The sequence below is a fragment of the Oryctolagus cuniculus genome (genome assembly GCF_964237555.1).
Source record: "Oryctolagus cuniculus chromosome 16 unlocalized genomic scaffold, mOryCun1.1 SUPER_16_unloc_1, whole genome shotgun sequence".
Taxonomy (NCBI): domain Eukaryota; kingdom Metazoa; phylum Chordata; class Mammalia; order Lagomorpha; family Leporidae; genus Oryctolagus; species Oryctolagus cuniculus.
The window spans coordinates 6,315,985-6,341,397 of record NW_027208201.1 but is presented as its reverse complement, the minus strand read 5'-3'; the positions used below and the strand labels follow the sequence as shown (position 1 = coordinate 6,341,397).

General features: G+C 39.9%; 1 protein-coding gene across 1 annotated transcript in view; it reads right to left on the bottom strand.

Moving 5' to 3' along the window:
* Positions 1 to 563: 563 nt before the first annotated feature.
* The window catches only part of LOC100351314 (vomeronasal type-2 receptor 116-like), a 100,654-nt gene continuing 75,804 nt past the window's right edge, over positions 564 to 25,413 (bottom strand). The window contains exons 2-6 of the mRNA XM_070067617.1: positions 11,558 to 11,849; positions 8,994 to 9,800; positions 4,665 to 4,892; positions 4,235 to 4,358; positions 564 to 1,468 (exon numbers count right to left, since the gene is read on the bottom strand). Coding sequence (XP_069923718.1) covers positions 564 to 1,468; positions 4,235 to 4,358; positions 4,665 to 4,892; positions 8,994 to 9,800; positions 11,558 to 11,849 — 2,356 coding nt within the window. The remainder of the gene's footprint in view (positions 1,469 to 4,234; positions 4,359 to 4,664; positions 4,893 to 8,993; positions 9,801 to 11,557; positions 11,850 to 25,413) is intronic.

The following is a 25,413-nucleotide window of genomic DNA, read 5'->3' as shown; positions in this document are numbered from 1 at the left end:
TGATAAATAAATAGAAATTAATTCATCTCAACTATTTCAGTGATAGCCTTTTAATATAAAATAGCATTGTTGTTGTAGCCTTGATGGGCATTTACACCATAATTTATTTTTACTCGATATAAAAATTTTCTCTAAACTCCCATTACTAACTCTGAGAGGGAGAGAAACAGAAGGTTAGTGACAGAGACAGAGAGACCTCCCATTCAATGCCTCATATCTCTACACCCCCTATGCCTGTGCCTGGGATGAGGCTACAACCAACAACAGTCAGTCAGACCCTAGATTTTCATATGGTTGGACAGGACCAAGTTACGTGAAGATTCACCACTGCCTTCAAGGGTCCCCAGGAATCAGAAGTCCAGGTCAGGAGCCAAAGCCAGAGCCAGAAATTGATGCCATGCACTCAGACTGCTAGGCTGTATGTCCAATACATAAATAGTTTTTAAAGGAAAAAAATCAACTTTAGTTCCTTCATTATTTCTGGATTGCTACTTCAGTCTGGATTCATGGTTCTAAACTCTGAATATGTGATAGCAAAACAAGTGGAAAAATTTTAGAATCCTTTAGAACTTGCTTTTATTCTTTAAGCCTTTCAAAGAGTTCATCTCAGGTCTTATGAGAATAACATAGCACTTGGGGACAAAGATGCAGCCCAGGAGCCCCACACTGGAGGCCAAGATGGAGAAGACCTCCACAGCCACCATGACCTTCCCCTTGGTGCTGTGGTAGACAGGAAGGAAGGTCACCCAGACACTGCAGAACACCAGCATGCTGAATGTAAGGAACTTAGCTTCATTGAAAGTGTCAGGCAGATTCCTGGCTAGAAAAGCCACAGTGAAGCTGGCCAGGGCCATGGAACCCAGGTAGCCCAGGACACAGTAGAAGGCAGTGACCGAACCCTTATTGCACACCAGGATGATGTGGCCAGGCTCAGAGTGTGTATCTAACTCAATGAAGGGAGGAGAGATTCCCAGCCAGATGCTACAGAGAATCAGTTGGAGGAGGAAGCAGATGGGAATGACAGAGTTAGAAACTCCTGATATCAACAATCGCCTGACAGTTCTGCGAGGTTTTGTAACCTTGAAGGCCAGAATCACAGTGATGGTCTTGGCCAGCACAGTGGAAACAGCCACTGTGAACACAAGGCCAAATGCTATTTGCTGGAGGAGGCAGGTGGCTGTGTTGGGACAGCCAAGGAAGAGTAAGGAGCAGAGGAAGCACAGGAGGAGGGTGATGAGCAGGATGTAGCTGAGGGTCCTGTTATTGGCCTTGACTATGGGAGTGTCTTGGTGCTTCACAAAGATCCAGAGGACCGCAGCTGTGAGGACAGAGAAGCACAGAGCCATGCAGGCCAGAGCCATCCCCAGAGATTCCTCAAAGGCCAAGAACGTCATCAACTTAGGGAGGCAGCGACTTCTATCCTGGTTTGGGTATTCGTGATCTTCACATGGGATGCACTGCTTTGCATCTGAGGAAGGAGAAAAACTGAAGGTTTACTTTGTAGAAATTCTGGATTTCTTTCTGTTGTGGAAAATGGTCAACTGCAATGCTGCTGGGAGCTTGTGATATATAGCAGGGTACACCTTATCGAGTTTCTGCATTGCTGTCCAGGGAGGATGCCCATCTGCAGATTGGAACAAACTCATTCAAACAACACCTTCAGCATATGGGGGCTAGGTTGACTTATCCTGTGACACATTCCTGTTCCCATGGTCATGGATGCTTCCCAGCCTTTCTCTGTTCTATCCCCTAAGTCAGCCTCTTGTCACATCCTGTATCTCTGTAGCTCAGACACAGAAATAAACAACCCCAAACTCCTAAGATAACCTTACAGCCATCAATACTACAGTTATTAACTTGATATCTGGCAGAACAATCTTTCCTCATTTTATATTTTCATTTCCTTGGGAATCCTTTTGTCAATTTTTAATGGAATCTTAAGGTGCATTTTATTGAATAAACAACATTTGGATTTGAATAGAGGTGTTCTGAAAATAAAGAAATTTGGATGTAATTGATATTTTACCCAGTTATTGATGGAGAAATTAGATATTTTTCAAGTTAGTATATAATATAAATTTCAAAATGAATTAATACATTGCATTCTCAGGGTCATAGCAAGTGCATGATAATTAGTATAATACAATTCTCATCAATTCTCATGTTAATGTGATATTAATAGAAGCAGAAGAGATTCCATTCCATTCACTGGTACAATTTTAAGATGATTTATTCCTCCATTCCACCTCCCTTCCTTTCTTTTTTCTCTTTTCCCTTCTTCTTTCCTTTCTTTTTCTTCCTTCCTTCATTCCTTCCTTTTTTAATTTTTGAAATAGCATATTTTTAATTTACATTAAGTCAAAGTCTTAAAACTCCACTGAATCAAGAGTTCAAAAAGTAAAAAGTAATAAGACTATAGATCAGTGGGAATTGTAGGAAATGGATATAAATAATACCCAAATAAAAGTGCCTGTTTCACTTATACATGCTAAATGTAAAGAAATCACAGATCATTTATAGCAGTATATCATTCTGAAACTCTGAGAAATTTTTTATTTTGTATTGGAACTTTTCACTCATTCTATGAAATCATAACTTGTTACCCCATTGTACTTGTGGAAGGTGGGGAACAAATTCAGCTCTGGATACCATGTTTTCTCTATTTATTGAAATAACATTTTCTTGCCAATGCAGCAAGAAATAAGTCATAGAGACAAGTCAATGAATGGGCATATCTCTGTTTCAGTTAAATACAGAAGATGGTATTGGGGTCTAGCTACACTTGTTATGAGGGTTTGATTTAACTTTTTAGATGACACTTCTTCAACCATACAAGATCCTAATGTAATTTAGAGTCAATCTTCCTGGCATTCTTATCTTGAAGTACCCATTTCTCTTCTTGGGGACACCAGGTGCTCTGGCTTCAATCTTAGATACTTTCTACAGTGTTTGTACATACAAGAAAGTATTGTTGTACAACATGCTTCCAGCATATGTTTTTAAATTCTTTTTATTTGTTATTGAATTTTTGCAAAACCTTTGTGCACAGATTAGCTCTTTGTTCTGTTATCTTCTTCATGGCCAAAACTATTTATTTCCTCTAGGAAATGATTAAAACCAAATGGTTGCTAATGCTAACACAATAGGAATTGAGAAGCCTTTTTGGAGGAAATCAAATCATTACAAGGTCTATTTCCCATATTTTAAAAAAATGGAAGTATTTCTCAGTGAGATATAGCACATTTTTTACATTCTTGGTACATTTTTTTTTTTTTTTGCAGGCAGAGTGGAGAGTGTCCGAGAGAGAGAGAGATAGAGAGAAAGGTCTTCCTTTTGCCATTGGTTCACCCTCCAATGGCCGCCACAGCTGGCGCACTGTGGCCGGTGCACCACGCTGATCCAAAGGCAGGAGTCAGGTGCTTCTCCTGGTCTCCCATGGTGTGCAGGGCCCAAGCACCTGGGCCATCCTCCACTGCACTTTTGGGCCATAGCAGAGAGCTGGCCTGGAAGAGGGGCAACCGGGACAGAATCTGGCACCCTGACCGGGACTAGAACCCAGTGTGCCGGTGCCGCTAGGTGGAGGATTAGCCTATTGAGCCATGGCACCGGCCTGGTACATGTATTTTGATAGGTAATTATTTTTATGTTTGTCTTGTTCAAAAGTTTTTATGAGCATACCAAACTGTATATTTTAGTAGGATGTGATATTCATACTTCACCTTGACTCTTTCCTTTAATAAATTCTATAAATCTAAATGTACCTGTGGTACTAGACATCCTTAATTCCATGGAAAATATTAAAGACAGTGCAGGGAGGAATACAGTATTTCCATGATGACATACAAGCACTAGCTCTGTGCTTATCATGTGTTTGTAAGATGAATTGGTTTCAAGATTTACAGGCACCAATAGAAAGCCTTGATGATTATACATCCTACATTTCTCAGTTGGAAATATAGCAAGTTCCACCTGCAAATCTCAGATGATGACTTATCTAACATGGTGTGATATCTTTTAGAATCAGTGCTACAGTTGATGTTACTAGAATGAGCATCACCAGAGAAGAACTTAAACATAAAGTATCTTTAGTGATCATAAATGGATATATTGAATGAATGAGTAAATGTGTGCATAGAGAACAATGATGCACTAGGAACTAATTGCAAATCTCTTTGGTTTCTCTTTTGTGGAGAAATAACTAGGACAGTAAAGATATGGATTGGAAATTTTCTACCTGTCTGATTGGCAATTTCTTTCTCTGGACACAAAACACAAGTATAGCAGCAGATAGGTCTTCCTTCCTGTGACATTTTCCTGAATCCTGGACCACAGCTCTGGCTACACACAGATTGAGGGGTCTGAAGAAAAAAGAGAAGCACTGGTCATGGTTTGGTATGTTATCAGCCACCGTGAAGGGTGTCAGTAGATCCCTCCTCACTACATAACACCTTGGCCTTCAATTGAAGGTCACGACTATATCCCCTCCTCCTGTACCTGTGACTAATACCTAGACATCCATTTCAGCATTCCTACGATTGCCATTTCTGTTTTCCCAACCTATTTCCCATGTATTACAAAAGAACCTGATCACTTCACACTTAACCTCTTCACAAGATTATTGGCAGATCTCTCTGTGGGTATCTCGTATCAAAAGAGAATCATACCACTTTGAATGCAACAGGCCATTCTATCATCTCTTCATTGACAAGTAAGCTTTGTTCATGTGGACTCTTGGAGGAAAACTCTCCAATTTTAATAAGCAAACGAAGACCACTAGGAAAATTCACAACGTTCTGGATATCATAATGTGCCATGTGGTTTCTTGTTTCATGGAAGGATACTTTATCTCCAGCGCTGTTTGTAAATTGGATTTTCCTCAGAAATTGATGGAGCTGGAGGACAGGCATAATTGGAAATAGACAGCACATCCAAATTAGTTGCGGGAAGTCAGATGCTCTAAACAAGCCCTCTTTGTTGTCTTTTGCATTCAGCTTTTCCATTTGGTAGAACATTAATTTTCTTTGGATGCTTAAACATCTCCCGGGTTAAGGTATTCCTCTGCTCCCTCAACAAAACATCAAAGAGTGATTGTCCCCAATCAGAAAAGTTAGTGCTCCAGAGGTTTACTGGAGCACAGACTCTATTGAAGCTTTGGCCATGAAAGATTGGTTGGGGCTTTATGGAAGCTAACTCTACTGTTACCAGTTGGGCAGCACATGGATGGCTACTGAAATAACTTGATAGCTGTTATGAATATTATAGGTGTGTATCTACATAAGTTCTTCATAAGGTTCAAAATATAGTTGATGATTAGTGTATTTTGGTTGGGGAAAAATTAGAGATTAATGCATGATTGTTTCATAAGATATATTTTCCATCAAGAGACTCAAAGCCACTGTAATACCTCAGAAGTCCATATCTATAAGATATGTATATTATGTATATCAGCAATATACATTATACCTTTTAAGGTATACTTATACCTTAACACTGGTTGAACATGACACAACATGATGTTCTTTCTCTCCTTGGCTTTGGGTCACTTATTGTGATGACTGTGACTATCTTTGACATATCAGATAGTATGGTATGACCAAAGACAAAATTTCAAATCTATGAAAGCTTATTATGCTTTATAGTATGTGTTAACCTTGAACCTTCTAGATCACAACACATCTGTACTGGGATACAACTAAGTTGTTATTTTTAAACAACTATCACTTAATTGTGTTTTTAATTTTTTAATTTTTATTTAATGAATGCATTTTTTTGACAAGCAGAGTTAGACAGTGAGAGAGAGAGACAGAGAGAAAGTCTTCCTATCCATTAATTCACCCCCCAATTGACCGCTATGGCCAGCATGCTGTGCCCCTCCAAAGCCAGGACACCCAGGTGCTTCCTTCTGGTCTCCTATGTGGGTGCAGGGCCCAAGCACTTGGGCCATCCTCCACTGCCTTCCCAGTCCACAGCAGAGAGCTGTACTGGAAGAGGAGCAACTGGGGTAGATCCGGCGCCCCAACTGGGACTAGGACCCAGAGTGCCGGTGTCGCAGGCAGAGGATTAGCCTAGTGAGCCACAGCACCGGCTAATGAGTGCATTTTTACATAGATACGACTTTATGAATATAGTGGTTCTTTCCCCCATAGCCCCCCTCCCCCCCAGCTACCATCCCACCTCCCTTTCCCTCTCCTATCTCCTTCTTCATTATGGTTCATTTTTAGTATGACTTTATAAACAGAGGACCAACACCATGCTCAGCACAGACTTTAACAATTTGCACCCAGGCACACACACAACATATAGAGTACAGTTTAGGGAGAGAATTTGCAGTCAATTCTCATATTAACATTCATTAGGGACAGAGGTCCTACATGGGGAGCAAGTCACAGTGACTACTGTTGTTCCTTTAATAATTAACACTCTTTTTATGATATCAGCGATCATCTGAGGCTCTTACCATGGGTTCCCAAGGTTATGGAAGACTTTTTTTTGACCATAGATTCCATCGGTATTTGGACATGGCCATAAGCAAAGTGGATGTTCTCTCCTCCCTTCAGAGAAGAGTGTCTCCTTCTTTGATGACTCTTTCTGTCCTCTGAGGTCTCACAGAGATCCTCTGTGTAGGATATTTTTTTGTCACAATGTCTTGGCTTTCCATGCCTGAAATGATCTCGCAGGCCTTTTAGCCCAACAAGGAAGCCTTAGGGTTGATTCTGAGGTTAGAGTGTTATTTATAGCAAATGTTATTCTAGGAGTCTGCTGTGTGGACTGCTTCCCATGTTGGTCTTTCCTTCCTTTTTTAATTATATTATTTTCCCAGGTACTTGATGTTACTTATATCATTATATCATCCTTTTTAAACTTAGACTGATCTATCTGTTGCCTTTAACATTTAATATGACCATTTTAACAGTGAAAATGGCATTTGTACCACCAATTCTTATGGTTTTGGAGCCCCATGACTAGTTCTTAGGCTGTACCATTAGAGCTCAGTCTGTATGACTGTATGCAGAACCAAACTGTTTTACAGTTATAGACTACCTCCTCCATCTCTTATTTCCCCTCTTATTTTTATCTGGGATCTTTTCCCAATTGCCTTAAAATAAATATAACTCTGTGTAACCTAGAGTTATCAGTATGAAGAAGAGAAATGGGAGAGAGATAGAAAACAGAGAAAAAAACCCAACAGAACAAAACAAAAAGGATATACACGGTAAAAAGTAACAATGGCACTTTTAGAATCAATGTCTTCAAGAGTCCATGACCTAGGCCGGTGCCGTGGTTCACTAGGCTAATCCTCCACCTTGCGGCGCCGACACACCAGGTTCTAGTCCCGGTCGGGGCACTGGATTCTGTCCCGGTTGCCCCTCTTCCAGTCCAGCTCTCTGCTATGGCCAGGGAGTGCAGTGGGGGATGGCCCAAGTGCTTGGGCCCTGCACCCCATGGGAGACCAGGAGAAGCACCTGGCTCCTGCCATCAGATCAGCGTGGTGCGCCGGCTGTAGCACGCCGGCCATGGCGGCCATTGGAGGGTGAACCAATGGCAAAGGAAGACCTTTCTTTCTGTCTCTCTCTCTCACTGTCCACTCTGCCTGTCAAAAAAAAAAAAAAAAAAAAGACTCGAAGATTCCATGACCTGATTGTCAAGGGACAGTTTACCACTTAATTCTTAAATAATGTAGAGGACAAAATTTACAAATAATTCATTAATTATATCTATGGAAGCCTTCTTGAAAAATTAATTTCCTTTCCCAAGGTTTGACTCTAATACTGTAGTTTATAAAACATACTTCTAATGCTTAAATACAATTTGATTATGAAGTAAATGTTCTGATGCTAATTTTTACAAATATTTTACTTTTTCTACACATCACCCTTATTTAATATATCCTACAAATTTATGAGCATATTTGTCCTTTGCACATGCAAACAGAATTTTCTAAATACATTCTATATGTGGGGAATGCATTCATGTAAGCCAGGGTTAAACCCAGAAATATTCAGCTGACTGAGCAGGCAAATCCTGTGCTCATGTGCATCCTCAGTAGTCTCATATGTAAGAAATGGGACTACAGTCCATGCTCCCTGATTGCTTCAGAGTTTGTAAGGGCAGTTGTTCTAACATGCTTCATTTCCCATCCATTTCCTATCATGTTTAGGATATTATGTGAAATCCATTTCTGTTTTCACAAAAAGTATCTTATCTCATCCAGGGCTTAGGCCACAGGTTATGCAGGATTATAAATCAAATTAAACTGCTGTCAGATTTGAACGATATTTGCAACAAAATACATGGAACTGAAGATCACTATGCTGAGTGAAGTACTCCAGGCCCAGAAAGGCAAATATCATATGTTTTTCTGATTTGTGGAAGTTAATATACAGAGTATAAACATTGTGATGGTATCCTAGCATTTGGTATGTTGTTTCACTGAAGCATACGGTGTATATGACATATACCCTTATCTTCCTGTACTAGCAACATTGTCATCAATCACTCTCCTTGTGATATTAATATCCCTATTCCAAGAAAAAACTGTAGATATGGATATATATAAAATATGTATCTTTGATGTACATGTGGCAGGATGTCAAAATTGTTAAATTTTACAAATGAAAAATTTATAGAAATGAAAAATAATTTGTCAATACGTCTATTTTTTGGCTTTGTATAAATTCCAAGGAATATTATGGCATGACAACTTTTTATCTGTCAAATTTTCTCACGTGTTGCAGCATTTCAGCCTACATTACAAACTTTTCTGATACCATTTCTGTTCAGAAAGTAACCATTCAAAATCCATAGAGATTGAAATTTCCAGCCAAAGCCAACAATCACAGATATACCAATAACCAATGGAAAGAACCCAACTTCTGATGTACCTAATCTCTCTGACCTTGAGAAGATAGCAGGGTCATGATGCTGTATCTCAATACAACATCTCTAGATTCCATCAGGTGGCAACTTTCTGTTCTGTTTTAGGGGAGGTTTACCTGCCAGGGAAGAATCATAGGCTGTATTGCTTCTCCTGGAGATCCCATTTCTACTTTCCCCAAAATCATTTTATGGAGGACGTGGGCCACTGTGTAGACAGCATTGTAGACTAAATAGCTGGAGTCAGATATGGTCAGCAAGTCAATATGTCCTGGAAGAAACTCTAAGGAGGTATTTGGTGGGCAGCTTCCAATATGTCCACAAAATGATCCTTCAAGTGAGCAGTGCAGATGGAAAAGCCATAATTTACTGAAATAAAAGTCTTCTGGGTAGTGGGAAGGGTTTGCCATCTTGACAAAATGTTTGAGGCCAGGGATTTCTTCCCTGTGGGGTGAAAATGAGAAGCCTCCATGCAAAGAATGCAACATGTGGTTTGTCTCAGACATAACAAGATCCCACTTTGATGTCATGATCCACACTTTCCCGATGGTTACAAAGGACTGCACTGAAATGTCCACACTGATGAGACCTCTTACATCACCATAGAGTATATGCACATTTGCAGATGAAACTCTGATGCTACTCATGAAAGTGAGATCACCATACCCATACAACTTCTTTGTGACAGGGAGCTTAACTGTAAAGGCCACACAGATACCTTTCTTGAGCATCTCTGCTTCAAAATACTGAAGGAACTGCTCTCCTTTCATGTCATCAGACACAAAGAGCACCACCCAAGTCCAGCCAAAATGCAGCAACAAGTAGATCATTCCATGGCCCAAAGAGCTGTCACTGGTTGCCATCTGATAGAGTGAGGGAAACTGATCTTTATCATTTAGCATGGGATCAAAAGGGCCATAGGTGAGCTGAAAGCAAAGAAAAACATGATCAAACTTTTGTAGGATTTGTGTTATCTCTCTTGGAAGTGAGTGAAAAGAATTTCTCCCCAAGGTCAACTTTAAATAGGTTACTATTGTGTGAAAAGAAAGAGTGCAGTAGAGATGAAAAATCTTGCTACTCTGGCCACAGAGAAGACCATGCTTCGCATGCCCATTGCTTTAGGTGAATAAATGTGACTCCTCCTTCATAGCTTTAAAGAAAATCTGTCAGTATCTGTATGCTCTTCATGTCCTGCAGTGGGGCCTGAGGAAGAAGGAACTTTGGATGTTGCTTCACCCATCCTTGCCCAGGGTGACTGGTGGAGTAGAGCCACCTCCTCCAGCAGCCACCATTGTAGATAACTCTGAGACAGAAATCTCTACTGTGTTCATCTCTTGGTATTTGGAGTGCATTGATTACCACAGGAAACCTGCATTGTCTCCAAGAATATAATCACCAACCTTTTTTAATTTGGGGCAAAATATTTTTTCCAATCCAGAATCCTCTGCTCACCATATGGCCTATGTTTGACAGGCACATGTTCTGATTGTTGCTTGTATAGTGGGTCCCTGGGGAAGTATTTTTGAGATACTGACACAGACCTGGGGAGGCAGTGATAATAACTCAACTCACTGGGTCATGGCATTCATGTGGAATGACTTCCTGGTTCTACACATGTGCAATGGTAGACTAAGCCCAACACCATGTCAGACATTTGGTAAGCAAATCAGCTGAGTTGTTTATACTAGAGCTCCTTGTCTGCCTGGCTACTTCCCTGTCTCCCAAAGATTGGAATAAACCCATGTCCACAGTTCTGATATGCACAGTTGTAGATGGCATGGCCACTGGGAATCCTGAGAAAAATCAACCTGTGTGCTTGTGACTAATTAGCATTGGGAACATGATCGGTTGAGCTCCAGTGTAGCAAGATGTGAGTCTCAACACTCCATGGTGGAGCCAGCATAGTGGCACTGTGTGTTAGCCTACCAATGATGATACCAGCATCCCACTTCTAAGTGCCAGTTCAAGTCCTGGATAATCTGCTTTTGATCTACTTGCCTGCTGTTGTACTGGAGGAGTCAGCAATGTATAACAAAAGTACTAGGCCCCTTTCTACCATGTGGTATAACAGGAGGGAAATCCTGGCTGCTGGCTCTGGCTGGCTCAGATCTAGCTGTTGTGGGCATCTGGGGAGTGACCCTGTGGTTAAGAGATCCACTCCAATGCCATGTATATGTGTATGTGTATGTGACTTTCCATCTTTCTCCATTGCTTTGCCTTTTAGATAAACAAATATAGAAGTCTTTAAAAAATATTTTTCACTGTCTGTTACCCTCATTGTTTTCCCAAAGGGGACCCAGATGCATTCCCTATATCCAACTGTCCTAGGTCTCTGGATGCCACCTGAGATGGTGCTGTCCTTGGATGGGGAACATCTGTGTGCTGTGGACATTATGAAGTGTAGAGGTGAGACTATTAGACAGCCTATGCTTCCAGCAGGTGGGAGATGGTTACACAGGCCCTAGACAGGAATATTAAGAAGGCTGTCAACAGGCCCTGCTATTTCCCTTTCTCCCTTCTCCTTCCCCTGTTAATAATCTCACATCCTTAGGAAATCCATGGGATCTCTCCTATACCATGGTGTGGTATGTATACTCGGCTGCCCCATTTCCATTTTTCAGAGGTGAGAGAATGGTGTTGGAGGAAATTTAACTATTGCCCTCCAGATTCACAGCTCATTTACCTGTGGGTTTTTGTAGAGCTCCAAAAGCGTTCCAAACTCAACAGACAATGCTGATGTAGTTCCAGCAATGACAGCAACGTGTCTCCCTTGTGTATGGCAGGTGTAGTTAGGGAAAGGCACATTAATCCCAATCAACCAATATACTATGCTCAGTAAGGTGTACTGTTCACTGGCAAAGGCATTGAAGAATTTGAAACCAAGGGTCAGGTTGGGGAGGAGCTGGGAGTCCTTATTGATCTCCTGGATGGCAAAGCGGAAGGCCAGCACATATTGGTAGTTCTTCCACAGCCACCTAAAGAGAGGGGCAGCATCCGGGAGAGGGTGAGACCATGGAATTCAGAGCAACAACACAGCCACACCCTGAAGCAGCAGTGGTCAGACTCAGGCTTCCACTCAGTTGTGCCTCAGCTTTGGAAAAAGAAGGAGATGCGAATGAGGTTTCAAGGGCTCTAGAAGATTGTAGAATGGCCCTTGGACTCCTCTGAAGCAAACTGTGCCCATGATCACACTCACCTTCATGAACCCTTCAGGAAAGCTTCAATGCATCCCAACCTAAGGACAACACCCAGGAGCAAGCATTTCTGTTTCCAGTAATTTCTGGAGTAGGCTGAATGCCACCTGACTCATCAGTTGTTTAAAGTTTTAGAACATTCTCCTCGGCCAGGTCCATCTGAGCCATTTGTCCCTGGTCCTTGCTTTAATTTCCTATTCTAATGTTTTGCTTTGCTCAAATCAGATTTAACATTTTGTTTTCCTTGAAATGTAAACATTTTTCTCCTGAACTCAGATAATTTAGGATGTTTCCTTAGTTTCCATTTTTTTCTCTATTGAATTCATATTTTTCATTTCATATTTTACACTTGTATGTTCAATCCTTTTTTCTATATATCTTCTTAAAAACTTGTTACTAATACAAAGATATATGATTGTATATATTCCAGATACAGTCCTAAGAAGATAACCACACTTCTCTCCTTCAATTCTTCCTCCTTCCTTTCTCTTTTTTCTATTCATCTTTGCTATAACATAATTTCAATTTACTCTATAATCACAGCATATATCTTGAGTGAAAATAGTTTCTTAGAATTTAAGAGCTCTCACATTTCATGTGTATGAGAAATTGGATGGTCTATTTTCTCACTATGGGTTTCTTTTTTTCTTCTTCCCTTGGAATTCTGTTGAACTTTTATAACTTATTACATTTCTTCCAGAATTTGAATACTAAGAATATTCATACCTGTTAATAAGTTGCATGGGACTTAATATATTCATCCAATCATTCCTTTAGTTGCTTTGCACTGAATATTATGTTTCTGTGTTGGGCTTAACTAATAGTTTGTCATTTCTTCATTTCCTCAATATTATAATACATATTCAAAAAGTTTCTAATTGGCAGTGCTTTATTTTTGCTGATTGCCAATTATTGGGTCACACAGTGTTGTACATGTTGTTCTTATATGTGGAGTTTGAAATTGAATTTTGTCTTATTGATAAGTCAACATTCTATACACACTTAATCTGAGGAGATTTTCAGATCACATAGAGGAGTTCTTAAAATTGAGGTTGACCTGGCACAGAATTTATGCTAGTGGCATGTGTCCATAGCTTAAATTTATTTGTTTGAATTACAAAATAAATTCATTGAATAAATATTTTCTGTTAATCTTTTGGCCTTAGTAGAATAATTTTTCACTGTGAAGAGCACACTGCATTCACCTTGGGTTATTTATAACACTTGCTGTCAGCTGAAAGTTGACTAGCTTAATTCTTTTTTGCTGAAGGCAAAGTTGTCAGTTGTTAATTTCAGGACCTGGCATGCTGAGTTACTATTTTGAGTAAACAGGAATGTCTGACACCAAGGCAGACTTAGATATTATGATATTTTGGGTGCCAGCACTGTGGCATAGCAGGTAAAGCTGCCACTTGCAATGCCAGCATCCCATAGGGGCACTGATTCAAGTCCTGGCCGCTCCACTTCTGATCCAGCTCTCTGCTATAGCCTGGGAAAGCAATAGAAGATGGCCTAAATCTTTGGCTCCTGCTCCCATGTGGGAAGATCGGAAAGAAGCTGCTTGCTCCTGGCTTCAGCTGGGTGCAGCTCCGGCCATTGTGGCCAATTGGGGAGTGAAACAGTGGATGGAAGACCTCTCTCACTGTCTGCCTCTCCTCTCTCTGAGTAACTCTGACTCTCAAATAAATAAAATTAATCTTAAAAAAGATATTTTGAGAAATGTATACTAAATGTTGCTGCAAGCCACAACATGAATAAAACAGGAAACATGGTGCACTCCAATTTGTCAGTCACAAAAGACCACAAAGGATATGAATCAACTCACATGAGGGGGCCGTAATAGGCTGACCCTCAGAGACACAAGACAGAGGGGTGGCACGCAGTAGGGGAGAAGGAATGAAGGATGTGGAGACACTGAAAAGGAGTTAGGGATTTGTGAGCAGGTGATAAACATCTACATGTTTATCAACAATGATTTGGTAACTCTTTTAAAAATCTTGATAAAAGACTTTATCTCATTATTTAATGATGTACCCCCAGCATCTCAGAGAAATATGCAGTTTATTAAATAAAACTGATCATTAGAGTATTACAGCCACACAAAATTAATGCCAAATCAAAGGCCAAATATTGGGTAAACAAATGTGGGATATGCACATAAAATAACTCCTGTCAGGCAAATAACAACATAACTTCCATCAGCTTTAAGGAAGTTCAATCACAGTATTGAAGCTGGAGCTTGAAGTCAAACTTCACAAAAAATTAATCATCTGAGCCCATATTAACTAAAGGAGATTGAAGCAAATGCAATTTTAGAGTGTGGCAAGCACATGAGGGCTAAAGGTCTGCACAAATTAGGGTGGCCAGACACTTTTCTACCTGGGGAAGAGAAGGCAGAGAGCAAAGCCTGGCCTCCAGTTTGTGGCATGGGCTGACCTTTCACCCTGAGATCATGAACAAGGCAGCTCCTCACTGTCTCCCATACAGAGTCCCTGAGATGAGAGATTAATTCACCTTTAGAAAATCACATCCTATCTCCCTAAATCTGACAGAGTACAAACAATCAGTAGCTGCCACATAACCAGAAGATTCACATGCATAAAGTGTTTACCATAAATATCCCATTAGGCATTTTCGCTAATAATATAGAAATTAAAAATGCACAAAGAAATTTAATGAAACATTGAGAAGGGACAGAACACTGTGAAGGCACCAACTAGGAGAGACTACATGTTTTAACACTGTGCCTCAGAGGTCACCAGCCCATTAGCAGTTGCCCATAGTGCATGGCAACCTGCTGAGTTAAGCATTAAATTCCAAAAGTGCTGATAAGAACAGACATGCTCCATTTAAACCAACATCTCTCTGCCTCACTCTCTTCTGAACACATGAGCATGTGGTTCTCTGCAGTGAGTCAGAAGCACACTCCACTGTCACCACCAACAAGGGTGCAGAGACAGGATGTCTTGTTTCTAATCCTCTTCAGGCATCCACGTTAACAGTTACTAAAACACATGCTGCACAGGTGTGTCAAGCCCAGAATTAATGCAGTTTCTGTGTGGTTCCTGGAGAAAAACCTTCAGGATCCAAGTGAAAGTCTTGGGGAAGATAAATCCCTTTAATCTTGCTACATTCAGGGACTCAAGCCTGCAGTCTGAAGGGGCTCAGTTAATGATGTGCGGTGGGACAAAGTCTGTTTATGGTGGCACATCTTAGATACACATGGATTCACTATTGGGTACAATAGTGACAATGCTCTTTTCAGCACTGGAAATCAGAGTGACCCCTTAATCTTAACACTGACCACAGACCAGGGTCTCAGTGCCTCAGGACACCTGTGCCCACTCCATGCATGCAGGTAGGATTGGAGTCCCCACATTCTGCCTCATTCCAAGATGCTGAGGGCTGTATTTGAGAGATCTAAGCCAATGGAGTGGGCAGATAATCATTGATGTCACTTCTCTGTCCCTGAAGGACCAAGAAGCAAATAGAAAAATGAACAGCAAGGCACGGAAGGTACAAGAATGGAGTGAACCTGCAACTTCCTTTATTGGCATTTTGGCACTTTCTTCATACCTTCTAGCATTCTCAGAAAGGATTAAACACAGTAGTAACACACACTCACATTCAATGGTAGCCACACTTAATGCATACACACAATCTTGAACTTACCAAGATACAACAGTTTTATACTGGGGACGATGTAAAAAAGACATCTGGACCTTTTTGCTTTCTGGTTCTGGGTAGTAGAGAGGGAAAAAAACCACCCAGGATCAGGTCTCCATCTTGGTTGATACTTGGCTTAAGGTAATTATTGCATTCCCTGTGGGTCATGCCCTGTGAAGTGTGTATAGTGTGCAGGAGTAGGCACAGAACACTCACAGACAACATCTTGCCAGGGTTTTCACAATTCAGAGACGAAGCCCAAAATGTCAGCTGAGATTAAGGAACAAGGAGCTGGCAGGTGTTGGCAGGCTCAATCCCCTGCAGAGAACTGCTCTCTGTGCAGGGCACTGCTGAATCCTAGTATTGCTGTCTGCCAGTCTAGTGAGTCAGAAAGGGACACAACTGGAAACTACAGGGAGTCATTTCTAAAGAAGTCCATGCAGTGAGACATTAGTGACCATGTGATCAGCACAGCACTGGCAGCTCAGCCTTTTCTTTGCTTCACTGTGTCCCATACAGAAACTCAAGGAATCACCCTGCCCTGGGGCTCTGCACCTGTTACCCTCCATTCTAGGGGAAAACACGTTGGAAAAACATGTTTTGGACTCTCATTCCTCTCCTCCTTGTATGATTTCATCATGGTCCAACAAGGCACTGGGGACCACCTAATGATTGGACAGTGCACAAAGGGCTAAGTGTTACTCCAGTGGACTTCTTGGTGTGTTTGGCAAGTTTAGAAAGAGTTGCTGCTAGGATCAACAAAACGTCCAGTTGCATCATTCCACATATGAGTTGGAAAGAAGTCAAGGGCTGATGTCTATCATTGATGACTCTGTGCTCCCCACCCAGTCTCTTCATTGCTGTGTCTAATATCATTCTCAAGTTTGCAAAACTCTGCTGAGAACATTGGCTTCGTGATTAAGAATGAGCAGGCATATTCAGGAAAGGGTACCAATTCTCTCACCATGTATAGCCCTCCACACAATTAATCCAGTTACCCACTTCCCTGAGGTTCTCCCCATTTAACAAGCCTTTAGCATTGGTATGGTTTCCATGTGACAAGTGAAAGGAATTCTGTTCTGTATCAAACATGGATTTCTAAGGCTGTCTATTTTCTCTCACTTTTTACAGGAAACATTCTCAACCAGATTCCTCTACCTTTTTAATTAATAATCTCCTTACCTGTTTAATTGTTAACTTTAAATCATCTAGATTTATGGATCTGAGTGAATGTGTTGATAGCTGTACACATTGTGGATGCATTCATCTGGCTCTTTGCCATGTGTTTTACCCCACATCCTCTTCATTTTTTTAGGTTGACCACATTAAAGTCAAGTGCCTCAGCATTTTTGCAAGTAAACTGCATGCTGTTCCCAGGCTCCCCATGATGTGCAACACATCACTTGAACTCATTGGTCTTGTCTAAATGAAATTTTATTCCTCTAACTTCTCCTGAGCATTGAAACTCCCAGCCTTGGTAACCTTTGTTCTTTTCTACTTCTGTGAATAATGACATGGAGATTTTGACAGGATTTGCACTAAGTTATTATATGCCTTTTGATATTATGTATATTTGAAGACTATTAATACTTATAATACACAATATCATATTTCTTTGCATTTATTTGTGTGTATATCCATTTATCTTATGAAGATTTTAGTTTGTATATCTTTCACTTCCTTGCTTAAATTTATTGAGTTTAGTTTCCCCATCATGATCATGCTCTTCAAGGTTGTACCCCTTACCTATGATATATCTTGTAGCAACCAATTACACTAATTCACAAATAAGCCTCCATTCTACAAGACTCACACACCAACTTAAAAAGAAAGGAGAAAAGTACTTAATAAATGCATGAAGAATTAGAAATTGAAGAAATAACATGTCATAGAACAGAAGACACATGGTTGACAGTTTCATCAGATCAGGAAGAAAAAGGGGTCAGGTAGGTAGTGGGTAAGAATGTGATTTTTTTTTGTGGAATTCTAGAGGAATCTTTGAATGGTAGGTAGCAACAGTGGTGGGGAAGGGGCCTACTTCCAAGGGCCACCATGTAACTGAGAGATGAAGGGTCTAGAATTTGTGGAGGTGGACAGATGAGCCTCATGCCTCCTGGACTTCATCCAACATCTCTCTAACATGGCAATGATTCAGGCAACAGGTATGCCTGATAATGTTTTTAGCAAGCTGTCATCCTTGTCTGAGCTGGAGCTTTAAATTCTATATAAAATATTCTAATGATAGCATATTGTAGGCATAATACTTGGGGTAACTACTCAAAAATATATAGGCCAACAAAGAAATGAATGGTATCACATTGTTCACATGAACACATATAGTCACATGGACATGGTTCATGTTTAATCCATTTCTAGGATTCCGAATTTGGGGTGTGAGGGTTCCACTACTTAGGAACTAACTATGCATTAGGAATTCAACCTCTGTTGTTATGGAAAACACTTGAAAAATTCCCTAGGATTGTCCCACTATGGAAACACAATATGAAATAATGGCCATTGGCTAAGATCCTCCATAAAGAGGCAGTTGAAATTTGAATGGAATAAAAGGGACAAAGGCAAATATGTATAGTCTCTACAAGGATGAATGTGTCAATCATAATCTCTTGAATTATAGTGTACCATAATATGATAATTATTCTGATTGTATATACCTAACATTTTAGAATATATAAAGGAACACATTTGGTATTTATATATATGCTTTGGGTTGCCATCTCTTTCTGTACCACTTCCATCTCTATTCATTAGCTTTTTTTCCTGGAAAACTTTTATTTAATAAATGTAAATTTCAAAAGTACAACTTTTGGATTATAGCAGTTCCCCCCCCTTAACCACCCTCCCACCTGCAAACCGTCCATCTCCTACTCCTTTTCCCATCCCATTCTTCATTTTTTTGAAAGATTTATTTATTTATTTGAGAGTCAGAGTTACACAGAGAGAGGAGAGAGAGAGAGGAGAGAGGGAGAAAGAGAGAAAGAGAGAAAGAGAGAGAGAGAGGTCTTGCATCCGATGGTTCACTCTCCAATGGCTGCAATGGCCAGAGCTATGCCGATCCGAAGCCAGGAGCCAGGAGCATCCTCCACGTCTTGCACATGGGTGCAGGAGCCCATGGACTTGGGCCATCTTCTACTGCTTTCCCAGTCCATAGCAGAGAGCTGGATCGGAAGTGAGGCAGCTGGGTCTTGAACAGGTGCCCATATGGGATGCCGGTGCTTCAGGCAAGGGCGTTAAACCTCTGTGCCACAGCACCCCCCCAATTCTACATTGAGATTCAATTTCAATTATCTTCATATACAGAAGATCAACTTAGTATATATTAAGCAGAGATTTCAACAGATTGCACCTACATAGACACACAAAGTATAAAGTACTATGTGAATACTAGTTTTACCATTAATTTGTTTAACAAAAACATTAAGGACAAAGATTTTTTTTAATTTTTAAAAAATTTTTAAATTTATTTTTTATTTATTAAATACATATTTCCAAAGTACAGTTAGTGGAATACAATGGCTTCCCCCCCCCCATAATTTCCCTCCCAATCACACCCCTCCCATCTCCCGCTCCCTATCCCATACCATTCACATCACGATTCATTTTCAATTATCTTTATATACAGAAGATCGATTTAGTATAAAGTAAAGATTTCATCGGTTTGCACCCACACAGAAACACAAAGTGTAAAATACTGTTTCAGTACTAGTTATAGCATTACTTCACATTGGACAACACACTAAGGACAGATCGCACATGAGAAGTAAGTACACAGTGACTCCTGTTGTTGACTTAACAATTTGACACTCGTGTTTATGGCATCAGTAATCTCCCTAGGCTTAGTCATGAATTGCCAAGGCTATGGAAGCCTTTTGAGTTTGCTGACTTCGATCTTATTCAGACAGGGTCATAGTCAAAGTGGAAGTTCTCTCCTCCCTTCAGAGAAAGGTACCTCCTTCTCTGATGGCCCCATTCTTTCCACTGGGATATCACTCAAAGAGATCATTCATTCAGATCTTCTTTTTTTTTCCAGGGTGTCTTGACTTTCCATGCCTAAAATACTCTCATGGGCTCTTCAGCCAGATCCGACTGCCTTAAGGGCTGATTCTGAGGCCAGAGTGCTGTTTAGGACATCAGCCATTCTATGAGTCTGCTGTGTATCCCTCTTCCCATGATGGATTGTTCTCTCCCTTTTTGATTCTATCAGTTAGTATTAGCAGACACTAGTCTTGTTTGTGTGATCCCTTAACTCTTAGACCTATCAGTGTGATCAATTGTGAACTGAAATTGATCACATGGACTAGTGAGGTGGCATTGGTACATGCCACCTTGATGGGATTGTATTGGAATCCTCTGGCACGATTCTAACTCCACCATTTGGGGAAAGTCCGATTGAGCATGTCCCAAATTGTACATCTCCTCCCTCTCTTATTCCCACTGTTATATTTAACAGGGATCACTTTTCAGTTAAAATTTAAACACATAAGAATAATTGTGTGTTAATTACAGAGTTCAACCAATAGTACTAGAACAAAAAAATACTAAAATGGATAAAGTATTACATTGTACATCAACAGTCAGTACAAGAGCTGATCAAATCACTGTTTCTCATAGTGAAGGACAGAGATCTTACATGGGGAGTAAACGCACAGTGACTCCCGTTGTTGATTTAACAATTGACACTCTTATTTATGATGTTAGTAATCACCCAAGGCTCTTCTCATGAGCTGCAAGAATATGGAAGCCTCTTGAGTTCACAGATTCCAATCTTATTTAGACAAGGCCATAATCAAAGTGGAAGTTCTCTCCTCCCTTCAGAGAAAGGTACCTCCTTCTTTGATGGCCCCATTCTTTCCACTGTGATCTCACTCAAAGAGATCTTTCATTTAGGTCTTTTTTTTGGCACAGTATCTTGGCTTTCCATGCCTGAAATACACTCATGGGCTTTTTAGCCAGATCAGAATGCCTTAAGTGCCAATTCTGAGGCCAGAGTTCTATTTAGGACATTTGCCATTCTATGAGTCTGCTATGTATCCCACTTACCATGTTGGATCATTCTCTCCTTTTTAATTCTATCAGTTATTATGAGCAGACACTACTCTTGTTTATCTGATCCCTTTGACACTTAAACCTATCATTATGATTAATTATGAACCGAAACTGATCACTTTGACTAGTGAGATGGCATTAGTACATGTCACCTTGATGGGATCGAATTGGAATCCCCTGGCATGTTTCTAGCTCTACCATTAGGGGTAAGTCCATGTGAGCATGTGCCACACTGTACATCTCCTCCTTCTCTTATTCCCACACTTATATTTAACAGGGATCACTTTTCAATTAAATTTAAATGCCTAAGAACAATTTTGTGTTAATTAAAGCGTTCAACCAATGGTATTAAGTGGAAAAAAATTCTAAAATAAATAAAATAGTAAGTTGTTCTTTGACTTTCAGGACAAGGGCTGATCAAGTCATTGTTCCTCATAGTGTCTATTTCACTTCAACAGGTTTCCTTTTAGGTGCTCAGTTAGTTGTCACTGATCAGGGAGAACATATGATATTTGTCCCTTTGGGTCTGGCTTATTTCACTCAGTATGATGTTTTCCAGATTCCTCCATTCTGTTGCAAATAACCAGATTTCATTTCTTTTTTTACTGCTGTATAGTATTCTATGGAGTACATATCCCATAATTTCCTTATCCAGTCTCCTGTTGATGGGCATTTAGGTTGATTCCAGGTTTTAGCTATTGTGATTTGAGGTGCAAAAAACATTGAGGTGCAGACATCTCTTTTATTTGCCAATTTAATTTCCTTTGGGTAAATTCCAAAAAGTGCGATAGCTGGGTCATATGGTAGGGCTGTATTCAGGTTTCTGAGGATTCTCCAAATTGTGTTTCATAGTGAGTTTCCCAGTTTGCATTCCCACTAACAGTGGGTTAGTGTGCCTTTTTCCCCACATCCTAACCAGCATCTGTTGTTAGTTGATTTCTGTATGTGAGCCATTCTAACCGAGGTGAGGTGAAACCTCATTGTGGTTTTGATTTGCATTTCCCTGATTGCTAGTGATCCTGAACATATTTTCATGTGTCTGTTGACCATTTGGATTTCTTCTTTTGAAAAATGTCTATTGAGGTCCTTGGTCCTTCTCTTAAGTGGGATGTTTGTTTTGTTGTTGTGGAGGTTTTTTTTTTTTTTTTAATCTCTTTGTAGATTCTGGTTATTAATACTTTATCAGTTGCATAATTTGCAAATATTGTTCCCATTCTGTTGTTGCCTCTTCACTTTCCTGTTTCTTTTGCAGTACAGAGACTTCTCAATTTGATGTAATCACAACTATTAATTCTGGCTTTGACTGCCTGTGCCTCTAATATTTTTCCGAGAAATATTTCCTTGTGCCTATATCTTGCAGGGTTTTTCTGATGTTCTCTAATGATTTGATGGTGTTGGGTCATAGATTCAGATCTTTAATCCATGTTGAGTGGATTTTTGTGTAAGGTGTAAGGTGTAAGGTAGGTGTCTTGCTTCATGCCGCTGTATATGGAAATCCAGTTTTCCCAGCACCATTTATTGAATAGACTGTCCTTGCTCCAGGAATTGGTTTTAGATCCTTGATCAAATATAAGTTGGCTGTAGATGTTTGGATTGATTTCTGGTGTTTCTATTCTGTTCCATTGGTTTATCCATCTGTTTCTGTCCCAGTATCATGCTGTTTTGATAACAACTGCCCTGTAGTATGTCCTGAAGTCTGGTATTGTGATGCCTCCAGCTTTGTTTTTGTTGTGCAAGATTGCTTTAGCTATTCAAGTTCTCCTGTGATTCCATAAGAATTTCAGCATCAAATTTTCCAGATCTGAGAAGAATGTCTTAGGTATTTTGTTTGGTATTGCATTGAATGTATAAATTGCTTTTGGGAGAATGGACATTTTGATGATATTGATTATTCCAATCTATGTGCATGGAATATTATTATATTTTTTGGTATCCTCTTCTATTTCTTTCTTTAAGGTTTTGTATTCTCATCATAAAGATCTTTGACATCCTTGGTTGAGTTTATTCCAAGGTTTTTGATTGTTTTTGTAGCTCTTGTGAATAGGATTTATCTTAGAAGTTCTTTCTCAGCTGTGGCATTGCCTGTGTATACAAAGGTTGTTGATTTTTGTACATTGATTTCAATCCTGCTACTTTGCCAAACTCTTCTATGAGTTCCAAGAGTCTCTTAGTAGAGTTCTTTGGATCCCCTAAATAAAGAATCATATCATCTGCAAAGAGGGATAGTTTGAGTTCTTCCTTCCCAATTTGTATCCCTTTAATTTCTTTTTCTTGCCTAATGGCTTTGGCTGAAACTTTGAGTACTATATTGAATAGCAGTGGTGAGAGTGGGCATCCCTGTCTGGTACCAGATCTCAGTGGAAATGTTTCCAACTTTTCCCCATTCAATAGGATGTTGGCCATGGGTTTTTCATAAATTGCTTTGATTGTATTGAGGAATGTTCCTTCCATAGCCATTTTGCTTAGAGTTTTCATCATGAAAGGGTGTTGTATTTTATCAAATGCTTTCTCTGAATCTATTGAGATAATCATATGGTTTTTCTTCTGCAGTTTGAAAATGTGGTGTATCACATTGATTGATTTGCAAATTTGACCCATCCCAGCATATCAGTGCAGAGAAAGAAATAAAAGCCATGGGAAATTATTGTTAAACTTTACTGAGCTGAAATTTTTTTTTATTTTCTTTTTTTAACTTTTATTTAGTAAATGTAAATTTCCAAAGTACAGTTTATGGATTACAATGGCTTTCCCCCCATAACTTCCCTCCCACTCACACCCCTCCTATCTCCTGCTCCCTATCTAATTCCATTCACATCAAGATTCATTTTCAATCATCTTTATATACAGAAGATCAATTTAGTATATATTAAGAAAAGATTTCATCAATTTGCACCCACACAGAAACACAAAGTGTAAAATACTGTTTCAGTACTAGTTATAGCATTACTTCACATTGGACAACACACTAAGGACAGATCGCACATGAGAAGTAAGTACACAGTGACTCCTGTTGTTGACTTAACAATTTGACACTCGTGTTTATGGCATCAGTAATCTCCCTAGGCTTAGTCATGAATTGCCAAGGCTATGGAAGCCTTTTGAGTTTGCTGACTTCGATCTTATTCAGACAGGGTCATAGTCAAAGTGGAGGTTCTCTCCTCCCTTCAGAGAAAGGTACCTCCTTCTCTGATGGCCCCATTCTTTCCACTGGGATATCACTCAAAGAGATCATTCATTCAGGTCTTTTTTTTTTTCCAGGGTGTCTTGACTTTCCATGCCTAAAATACTCTCATGGGCTCTTCAGCCAGATCCGACTGCCTTAAGGGCTGATTCTGAGGCCAGAGTGCTGTTTAGGACATCAGCCATTCTATGAGTCTGCTGTGTATCCCTCTTCCTATGATGGATCGTTCTCTCCCTTTTTGATTCTATCAGTTAGTATTAGCAGCACTAGTCTTGTTTTTGTGATCCCTTAACTCTTAGACCTATCAGTGTGATCAATTGTGAACTGAAATTGATCACTTGGACTAGTGAGGTGGCATTGGTACATGCCACCTTGATGGGATTGTATTGGAATCCCCTGGCATGTTTCTAATTCCAGCATTTGGGGAAAGTCTGATTGAGCATGTCCCAAATTGTACATCTCCTTCCTCTCTTATTGCCACTGTTATATTTAACAGGGATCACTTTTCAGTTAAAATTTAAACACCTAAGAATAATTGTGTGTTAATTAAGAGTTCAACCAATAGTACTAGAACAAAAAAATACTAAAATGGATAAAGTATTACATTGTACATCAACAGTCAGGACAAGGGCTGATCAAGTCACTGTTTCTCATAGTGTCCATTTCACTTCAACAGGTTTCCCCTTTTGTGCTCAGTCAGTTGTCGCTGATCAGGGAGAACATATGATATCTGTCCCTCTCAGACTGGCTTATTTCACTCAGCATGATGTTTTCCAGATTCCTCCGTTTTGTTGCAAATGACTGGGTTTCATTGTTTTTTTACTGCTGTATAGTATTCTATAGAGTACATGTCCCATAATTTCTTTATCCAGTCTACTGTTGATGGGCATTTGGGTCTTAGCTATTGTGAATTGAGCTGCAATAAACATTAAGGTGCAGACTGCTTTTTTGTTTGCCAATTTAATTTACTTTGGGTAAATTCCAAGGAGTGGTATGGCTGTGTTGTATGGTAGGGTTATATTCAGGTTTCTGAGGAATCTCCAGACTGACTTCCATAGTGGCTTAACCAGTTTGCATTCCCACCAACAGTGGGTTAGTGTCCCTTTTCCCCCACATCCTCTCCAGCCTCTATTGTTGGTAGATTTCTGAATTCGAGCCATTCTAACTGGGGTGAGGTGAAACCTCATTGTGGTTTTGATTTGCATTTCCCTGATTGCTAGTGATCTTGAACATTTTTTCATGTGCCTGTTGGCCATTTGGATTTCCTCTTTTGAAAAATGTCTATTGAGGTCCTTGGCCCATCTCTTAAGTGGGTTTTTTGTTTTGATGTTGTGGAGTTTCTTGATTTCTTTGTAGATTCTTGTTATCAACCCTTTATCTGTTGCATAGTTTGCAAATATTTTTTCCCATTTTGTTAGTTGCCTCTTCACTTTC